General features: G+C 37.6%; 1 protein-coding gene across 1 annotated transcript; it reads left to right on the top strand.

Annotated features, from left to right (window-relative positions):
* The first annotated feature begins 1,896 nt into the window (after positions 1–1,896).
* LOC113320191 lies at positions 1,897–5,843 on the top strand. The gene is made up of 4 exons (XM_026568129.1): positions 1,897–3,127; positions 3,208–3,348; positions 4,295–4,459; positions 4,620–5,843. The coding sequence occupies exons 1-4, from the start codon at positions 2,432–2,434 to the stop codon at positions 5,547–5,549; spliced, it is 1,932 nt and encodes a 643-aa protein (XP_026423914.1). The 5' UTR covers positions 1,897–2,431; the 3' UTR covers positions 5,550–5,843.
* Positions 5,844–9,980: the final 4,137 nt, after the last annotated feature.

Raw genomic sequence — 9,980 nt, 5'->3', positions numbered from 1 at the left:
CTCTCTCCTAGTAAGAGCCCGCAGTTCAACTAGCGGCTGAATCATTCAACACTCAAAAAATGACTATGACACTCAATGGTTCAATGTTGGATTCTTTTTAACTAAATGTTTATCATTGAGAGAGAAAGTGATGGAAAGAGAATAAAAGATGGAAAGAAAAAAAAAATACGTGGAAGAATTATATGGAGAGGGGAAAAAGTTGGAGAGAGAAGGAAAGGAATGGAGAGATAATGATTAGTTTTTAAATAAATAAAATTATGTGACGCTATTTAGCTCAGCATTCAGCGCCGTTCTATTTAGCGTTTCACTGCTAGATTAGCAATATCATATGATTTAGGAGGTCATCCAGACTGACGTGGATGACCAATCTAACACCTAGATATCTAGCCCATCAAAATTAGCCTAACTAACTAGTCTCAACTGTGAAAGAATCTCGAAAACAAATATAATTTGTAAAGGCCATTGGTTCTCCCCTCCATAAATAATATGTCGGTACTTTTTTTCATTCAGTCGAGCATTGTAGCTCTATCAACACGTAGCAGTAGAAGACTCCCTACGACATCCACAATTATTAACTCAGTTTATCATAAAAATCAGTACGGTTTGCTTGTTATCAACTCAGAAATTACATTTTAAATTATCATTTGCATGTTGCAATATAAAACTTCAACTCCGGTCTCAGACAATCTCTTCCTTCGTATCTTTAATCCCACGGAAGTTTGTAGGGGTGGAATAATATCAGAAAATACTTGGCCTTCATATGCCAGCCTGAGCTTGCTCGTACCCAAATGAGCTCAAAGTCTGTTGTAGTCCGTCACGGACCTTTTGGTCTGGCCTAGTCAGTTTAAAATTTTTATTTTCATTTCTGTTTTATATTTAGAAGATTAGTTATTTAATATCATTCAATCTCCAAATTATAAATTGAAGCTAAATTGATTATCACAAAATTTTGAAAATTCAAAAAGCCCGAAGCCTATTTGGCGTGCTTATAGAATGGGCCTTGGGCAAGTTTTTAGCCATAAAATAAGTGTTTCTACTAGACCTGTCCGGCCTGAGGGAATTTTTGGGTACCTAATGGCGCGTTTGAATACACATCCAAAAGCAACTTTTTGATTTCTAGAAGTTAAAAAGAAAGAAGTCAGTTTGTGTGTAGAATTCCATAACGACTTCTAGAAACAAAAAAGTCGACTTTTTGTGAAGTAAAATATCCGGACTTCTGATTTTGCTTCCGGAGAAGCAGAAGTCAGAAGCATAATTGTATCCAAACGCGCTATAATTAGAGCAAGTCTTGTGGTGGAATCTATCCATCTTCCATCTTCCACGCCACCTCAGCACTTGGAACTGTGGATGGAAGCGCAAGTGTAATGGTGAAATAGTAGAAACGTTATTCTTAATAGCGCTAAAAAAACGCTATTAAGAATAAAGTTTTTTTCTCAGCCGTTAGATTCTCAACAACTCGATTTAAATCTACGAATAAAAAAAAACGCTATTCTTAATAGCGTTTTTTTCGTTTTTTAGCGCGCTATTCTTAATAGCGTTTTACGCTATTCTTATTAGCGTTTCCATGAATTTCACGGACCATTCCACCAAATCATGGAACCCATTTCTGTGAAACACCCCAACTTGAAAGCCATTAGACTTGACATTCCATGAATTTTCCACACTTAAAATAGGTTGGACTCCACCATAAAACTTGCTTTTATGAGGCCTGTTTGGATTGGCCTGCGGTAGGAAATGGATCTGGCTGCCCGACCTGACCCAATTTACACCGACCTTGGCCAGCTATTCTAGCATTTGATTAGGTACGTGAGAGAAGTGGGTCCACTTTATACTTTAGTTTATTCGATTTTAACCTAAGTTAACCCTAGTTAAACATCTACAGCTTTGCAATATACACATGTTGTTTGAATCTCTTCTTCTTTGACCTAGAACGAGTTGGGGCGTTTTATATTCTCTGTTTTTATAAAACAAAGCGAATCGTTAATGGAGATCCAATATTGTCTCCAATCTCGGTGAGTTCTTCTTTTCCTCTGCATTTCACTCTCTCCCTCTTGTTGATTATCAAAAATTTCTTGTGGAGGTAAGATTTGGTGGGTTAATGGTAGTAAGTGTATGGGTGGATGTTTCAAGTATGAATTGAGAATGCTACGGTCTGAATCGTTTGTTCTTGTATATGTCAGATGCATATAAAATGTTTGTAGAAATGCTCTATAGAGATTCTGCATTAATCTTGTATATGTCAGCGAATTTTTGTTTGGAAAAAGTGTATAGATCTAGAGCATCTGACAATAGTTCACAACCTAGAGTTTATCGAGTATCTGACAATAGTTCTCTAGAACCCTCTGGTTAGAGAGAGACTTCAAAGAGAGCTTTAATGTTATTGGTCTTGCACAATCTTCAGGTAACACTTTGAGGTTTTTGACTTGCATCAATGTTGATTACTACTAAAGCAAAGAAAGATACTAGAATATTTAGGTCATCTTTAGAACAATTAGTTGACATCGCGGAGAAAATTAGAGAAAAAATTAAGTATTATCCAAAACACTTGCGAGTAATAAAAAACAGTCCATTCTGGAATTTCTATAGACCATTTCATGAAGGAAGACTTAATCAAGAGGATATGAAGGAAAAACAAATGGGTCTTGAGCATATCTTGAACACTTTCGATCCAATTAAACAAGTATTCTTATTTGAAGGGAAGGAGTTTAAGTCTACAGCAGAAAACCTTGCAGTCATATTTGGGTTACAGAGGATCAAAGGGGGAGCAGAATTTAATACTATTAGACACCCACAACCTGAAATTCATGTCGCCCAAATAGTGTTTTGCAAAACATATCTAAAGGGAGAGCCAGGACTTCAAAAGAAAGATATTATTGATTCACTTTATGCAACAGCAGAGGATATAACAAAACCAGACGAGTTTGTCAAATTACTTGTTTTATATTTCTGCGTTCAGATTTTCTTCCCTAGCAAGAGTGGAAACAAAATATCAAAGCTGTATCTCAACTACATTTTTGCAATGGATCAAGTGTCTTGGCCTGACTCGATCCATTCATACTTGATGGAAGGTTTAATGGAAGCCGAGAAACCCTACAAAACACTCAAGGGTTGTACTGTCTACATATTGGTAAGTGGTTTTGAATTTCGATTTATTAGGACAGGTTGACTGATTAACAACTGACATCACTTAGCGTGTTGTTTTCTCAGTTTTGGTTTGCTGAAGTTACGCACTTCATCAGCAAAATTGAGGGTGAACTAGGCAATTGCAAACCTCGTTTTGTAAGGTGGAATACTAGTGTGCTGGTCCAAAAGATCAAGAGGGAAGGCATGACCTCTCTGAAACAAGGTGTAAGTACTACTTTAAATGCTGTGAGCATGTGTGGATTTCAGAACGTAGATTGAAATCATATTTGAAATTGTTGAATTAGAGACTTAAGTTTTGATGCTAGCTAATGATGCGAGATGCAAGAGGGACAATACACTTAGTTTTTTTTTATGGTGTGTTTGATTTAACTAATTTCGAGCAAATGATTATTTGAATTGCAAGAAGTTCACGAGTAACTTACCCTGCTTCTACTGCATTTCGATGAATGTGGATTGCAATGTCTTGATTCAACAACTGTAAATAGGTTAAGAACAACCGCATTGTCATTTTTTTGCGCTCAAATTTGCATGTTTTTGTTTTACTGTTTTCTTTTTTGTGGTTAGTATGACAGCGTTTTGTTGCGGTTTAGATTTGTCAAGTTAGGCGCTGGATTAGTTGTTGTGTTAATCACTTTTCCTGTTGAGAATTTGTGAACTCAAAATTTGTGGTGACAAGCGGACAACTGCTGGCAATACATAAATCCTATGGTGTTGGTATACACTCGAGTCTTTATTGTCGCACGATCTGCACCTGCTGTTGTAAGTTCCAACAAAGTTATGCTATGGTGGACGTTTATAGAATTAACATGTAGTATAATCATCCAATCACTCTTCTGTTCAGTCAAATCTTCCATGTTTGTATTAGGAATATTCAACAAACCTTAACAATAGTGTTCCATAGCAGTTTTGGAATGCTGAACCCGAATTGCTGGGTTCTAGTGGCAAGACATAAAGAAAAAACTAAAGTTTGGTATGTGTTAACTTTGTATCAGCGTAATTTCGGCGCTGCATAATTTATAGTTGTGCATTCATAAATGAGAGATTATCACTTCTTAAGACTTAGTGTTTACCTGACAGAGTATAACAGTTCCTAAAAAACCTGTTGAATGACCGTTAGTTGATCTTGAAGTTTCTTTGTTCCATTTTACAGCTTACTGGATCATTCATCGATCCTCTGGATGAAGGTGAACAGAGCCTAATGACACCAATTGAAATACGTCAAGCCAATTCAGATAAGATTGCTGAGAAGATGGCCAGGGATGAAGAGAGAGATGAAAATTGGGAGTTGAGTCCAGACAGAGATGCTGAGGAGCTGGTAACTTATTTATTAGATATCTTCCCTTTGGATTTTTTTCTTAAATTCGTCATAACTATCCTACAATATAATCGATTAGCCTGGAGTACTGCTAATACTGTACATACTATGATTTACCTTCCAAGGTTTTAGACATCTGATTCTCTTTCAAATTTTACAGGCTCCTATCTTTCTGTCTAAAAAGAGAAAGATAAGTATCGAAGAGTCTCGCCCTTGGGAAGGAAATTGCATTTGTAATCATGAACCAGAACTTCTGCCTTCATCGGAACCTAAGGATATAACTGACATCCCTATCTTCCTGACCCAGGAATTCATGGACATACCTCTCTCCAGTGTGAAGGCTTTGCATGGCAAGGACGACATACACATTGGGAACTATTCGTCTTTCTCCAAAGAGAAAACTGCGGGAATTGAATCGATTAAAGGGGATGCTACAATGGTCACATCCTCTTTTAAGTGCCCGACTCCTGAATACACCTTGTTATCTAAATCTACTTCTGTAAATGCCATTCTTTTGCTCACAGGGTCTACAAGCGCTTCTGCACAAGAGGGAGTGGAAGGATTTGTATATGTGGATAACTTCAAGATTCCTGAAGAGTATGAAATCTTGTATAAGAAGATCTATGGTAAGTATGGGCATATTGCCACTAAAAAAGTCATCAAGTTCAGTGATACTGTATTGCTGGCATGTGTTAACAATTTATTGAAGATCATCTCGGCAATGGAAACTAAGCGAGGGGAGGAACTGAGTGAAGAGTTGCTGGTGGAATGGGAAGGATTCATCAAAGATGCTGAGGCTTTGAAATTCAATATTAAATGGCTTCAAAATGGATTTAATCGACTTAAAAACCATTGGATGTCTTTACATAGAGAAGTTGAAAGTGATGAACAAGTACTGGATGCAATGCAGGTGAATTATGCTGGCCTCTGGACAAGAAGAGACGAACTTGAAACTGACCTTTCACAAGTAAAAATTCAGATAAGGAAAGCTGAAGCAGAGATTTCATCTAAACGAGAAGCTATTCAAGAAAAGGCGACTCAGAAAATCATTTTCCAGAGTAAACCTGTTCTAGAAATGGTGCTTGATTAGCTGAATTTTAGAACTTTCTCGATGTTTATAAAATGCAATGAAGCAACAGTAGTCCAGATTAGGTATCATATAAGTTCCGGCCCTGTCTAAAGGTTTTTTCGTCTTGTAAATGTGTATTGTCAGTAAATATTATGGCAGATGATAGTTGGGACGACCATCTTTTGCTAGACACCTCTTACAGTTTGCAAAATCATGCCACCCATTGCTGCAGGTTGGGATTAGCTGTAGTTGATTGGTTGTATAAATGTTTAAATGGTACTTTTCTTAATAGAATGAAAATTCCAGAATTCAGTTTGCAGGTTGAGCCGTTGCAGACTTTTGTCAAAATGAATTGTGTTCATCTGGTTATCTGTTGGGATGCTCTGTAATGAAAAATGTAGTATCAGCCAATTTGGAAAAACAAATTGAAGTATGAATTACTCTTTTTTACTCAATTGGAAAAATTTGGGAAAAATTGAAAATCAAAATGTTCAAGAAGAAATTGATCTAATCCGGTCATACAGCTAGGCAAGACCAGGGAATCAGAACTAAAGCTCATCTTTTAGTTCATCTAATGCTGCTGCATATGCAAACAGTTCTGTCGGAGTGGCAACTATAACTGCAAAAGGTCATGCTACAGCAAGGGCAGCACCAGCTCCATAAAAGAGGGAAATATCTGTTAAGTGGTCAATGAAAGAAAGATTCTTTTTTGTTACTTGGGCACACTACCAATGTTAGTAGTATATTACAAAACTTGGCAAGTTTATCTGCCATGAAATTTACAGACCTACTTCAATCATTACTGATGTCACTTTCTCTGACTCATAAAACTGCTTCTTTCATCACATCATAACCATTGAGGAAGTATACAAACTCAACTAAATACTAGTCCTAGAACAGATTCATTCTGAAATTTGATTTTCTCAGTCAGCTTTTCTTGAATAGATTTTCGCTCCGATGAAATCGTCGATTCAGCTTTACTTTTCTGCACTTTTACCTCTGAAAGTTCAGTTTCAAGTTCGCGTTCTCTTGTCGATAGGCAATCATATTCGACCTGCATTGCGTCCAATACTTGTGCATGGCTTTCCACTTCTCTATCTACCCCGAATGAAGACCTCCAATGGTTCTTAATTCGATTGGATCCTTCACGAAGCCACTTAACATTGAATTCCAAGGCCTCAGCATCTTTGATGGATCCTTCCCATCTATCCAGCAACGCTTCACTCAATTCTGAACCTCGCACATTTTCCATTGCTGAGATAATCTTCAGTAAACTGGTAACACATGCAAGTAACATAGCATCATTGAACTTGATGAGTTTTCTGGTCGCCATATGGCCATACTTTTCACAGATCTTCGTATTCAAAATTAGATACTCTTCAGGGATCTTCAAGTTATCCACAAATTCAAATCCTTCCACTCTCTCTTGAGCTGAAGCCGTTGTAAACCCTGGGGGGATAGGAATGGCATCTACAGAAGTAGAACTATTTAACAGGATAGAATCACAAGTCAGGCCCTTAGAAGAGGAAGTATTTATCGTAGCATCCACAGGTTCCTCAACAAGCTCACCCACTTCAAGTGATTCAATTTCCTTAGTTTCCACTCCAGAACAAGATGACATATTCCATCCTTGCCGCGTGAGTCTTTCATATTGGTGTGGTGTATGCTGTTCTCATTCTCTACTGATAAATTACAAACACCCCTTCCTTTACAAGGTTGAAACTCTTCTATACTAGCCTTTCTCTTTTTGGAAAGAAAGACGGAAGCCTGTAAAATGTGGAAGAAGAATCAAATGTCAAAATTTCTGGAAAGGTATGAACACAAAAAATAAACTGGGGAGACACTCGGAGAAAGCAGAATCAACTACACAACTACCGTTTCTGGGACTTCATATCCCTGATTGCTGTCTTCCCTCTCTTGGAAATAGTCTTCACTGTCCACATCCACTACCTCGGGGGCACCTTCCTCTAAGCCAAGCACTATCAACTGATTTCCATCACCCTTATGCCACATTACATCCGGAAGGACATGAACCTGCAATTTTATGTCATTAAAGATTACAAGTAAAGAAATCAAACGACCATGTCTCCAGGTGCGTGTATCTATACATAAAGAGTGAACAAATGTTACTTGGTAAAGGAGTGGTGATTTCAGTTTTGCAATTGCTCTATCAAATGTTACTTCTCCCCAAGGGTATTTGTTAAATTCCTCCAAGTCGTCAACTAAATGCCAATAAACGATGTTTATGATATCTGCATCTTGGCGACCCATTAGGAAGCGGTGCACAACCAAAAGTAATGCCAATTTTACCCTGTCTAGAGAAGGGAAAGTAGAATTCTTTTTGGAGAGGAGAGCCTTCACTTCTGATCCAATTATTCGATCTTGGCTGGGGAAATAAGTCCTCATCAGGGATGACGGATCCATGGGAGACACAAACGCTTTCTTGGATTTCCTGAAAATAAGCCCTGTAATCAAAGCAAATTCTCTCTTGCCAAAGTGCAGTATCTTTCAACCAACCTTAAAGTGCATTTCATCTAGTTTATCATCCATGTGAATCTCCCTTGAAAGTAAGAAATGAATAATGGTACCGCTGAACTTGGAATCTTCCAGCACGGAAAGCAGATGGTCAATTGCTGTACCCTTAAATATGGCTTGAATAAGTTGTTACATGAGCCATTTTATTCCTATACTTCTGAGGAAGAATATACCTACCATAAACCACAGCATCTACAAATTAGCCTTTTCGAGCTATTTGAATGTACTATTTATTGAGGAAAACACATTTAAGATAAAATTTGTAATGTATGAAACAGCAAATTTAGGGGTTATTGATAGATACATTTTTGTGTCCGATTTGTCTCGATTCTATATATTGTTAGGGTTCATTTTTGTACTTATTATGGTGTTTTATTTATTTGTAGATATTTTTGGCGGCTCGAAAAGTTGTCGGAAGCACCCGGAGGACACTTGTTATTCGGACCCCCGATTTGGATAAGGGGCACCTCAGGACACCCCAAGGCAGCTGTTATTCGCAACCCCACTCTGGATAGGAGGGACCACCTTTCTTCCCAAACTTAAATTTCAAAATGGCGGGAAAGTAGGTGCAGTTTCTGGCAGATTTAGGGGTTGTGATTTGAACCAGTTTCAAAGAGATTCAAACGTTGATTCTCATGGGCTAAGCCTGTTTTGGCAATCCAATGTCGGTATAGGTGATGGAATGGAAGAACTTTCGCTGGATATTGAGCTTTAGTTAATCAGGGAAAGATATTTTTCTCGGGTTTATATCGATGATTTTCTGGGCAGATTTTGTTGGATTTTCTCATCAAATTGACTTGGTTCGGGCCTGTTTAAGCCAAACAGGATTGGTAAGACTTGTAGATAAGAAGAAAAAGGGACAGAAACCGAGTTTAGGTAAAACAGGGAAGTTCAAGTTTTTTCGGGTATTTGCTGCTATATTTATGGAAGCTATGTGGGAGATATTCTCGAGAACTTGATCACAAAAGGGAAGAGGAGATAAACAGGGGAAGTACGTACGGTGCTTAGATGAAAGAATACGAGAGTTTCTCCGGTTGGAAATAAAACAGGGACGTGCATGTTTCGAGTTTTCTTTATCTTGATTTGGAGAATATTTGGAAGATTATGTGAATATTGTGAGATGATATGAACCCTCAGATTTATTTTATACGTTGAGTAGAGCTTGGATAACTGCATGAGACGCGTACAAAGAGTTTGGAAAGAAAGGAAAAGCCGAGACTTTTGGTTGAAGAAAAAGGAGATTTCTTGGAGATTAAATCGACCCGTGGGCTATAAAAGGAGTTGGGATAACTCATAGAAAGGGTACGAAACCTTAGGAGAACACCATAGAGCTCCAGAGATCGAGTTGCAGGAAAATACAATATTTTGCTGCTGCTGCTGCTGAAGAGGAAGAACACGAAGAACATTGACGCACAAGTATTTGTCGCAGAACACTATCGTTATTCAACAGCAGAACCCAGCAATCGATTATCAACAGTAATTGCATTAGGTCTTTAGCTATTGTTTCCTCTTTGTAACAGAGATTCTGCAACACCTTCACACTGTTGCGAATCGGTTGTGTTATCACTTTTTCACCTCCTGGTACACTTTTGAGCTATAAAAACATATTTTGAGAACATGGTTAATATGAGGAGCTAAACCCCATTGCTGAGGAGATAGATGAAGCTATTTTTCCAACAAAAAGTGGTATATTCTTATTTATTTATTTATCGCAATTATTTTTATGACTGTTTTGCCTTGAGTGAAAATTGTTTGAATGATTCTTGTTAAGCAATTGTTATTTCTTTTGATAGAGCATGCTTGGACCTAGGTTTTTGATGTTCTATGCTTCGGATTTACACTTGTTATTTTGAGAATCTACTTGTTGCAATAGTTTAGAATCAAATTGAACGAAAAAAATTGCATGAATATAAATAT

This window comes from Papaver somniferum, chromosome 11 (assembly GCF_003573695.1).
Source record: "Papaver somniferum cultivar HN1 chromosome 11, ASM357369v1, whole genome shotgun sequence".
In the NCBI taxonomy this organism is placed as follows: domain Eukaryota; kingdom Viridiplantae; phylum Streptophyta; class Magnoliopsida; order Ranunculales; family Papaveraceae; genus Papaver; species Papaver somniferum.
Note: the sequence above shows the minus strand (reverse complement) of the source record. Positions and strands in the feature narration are given on the sequence as shown.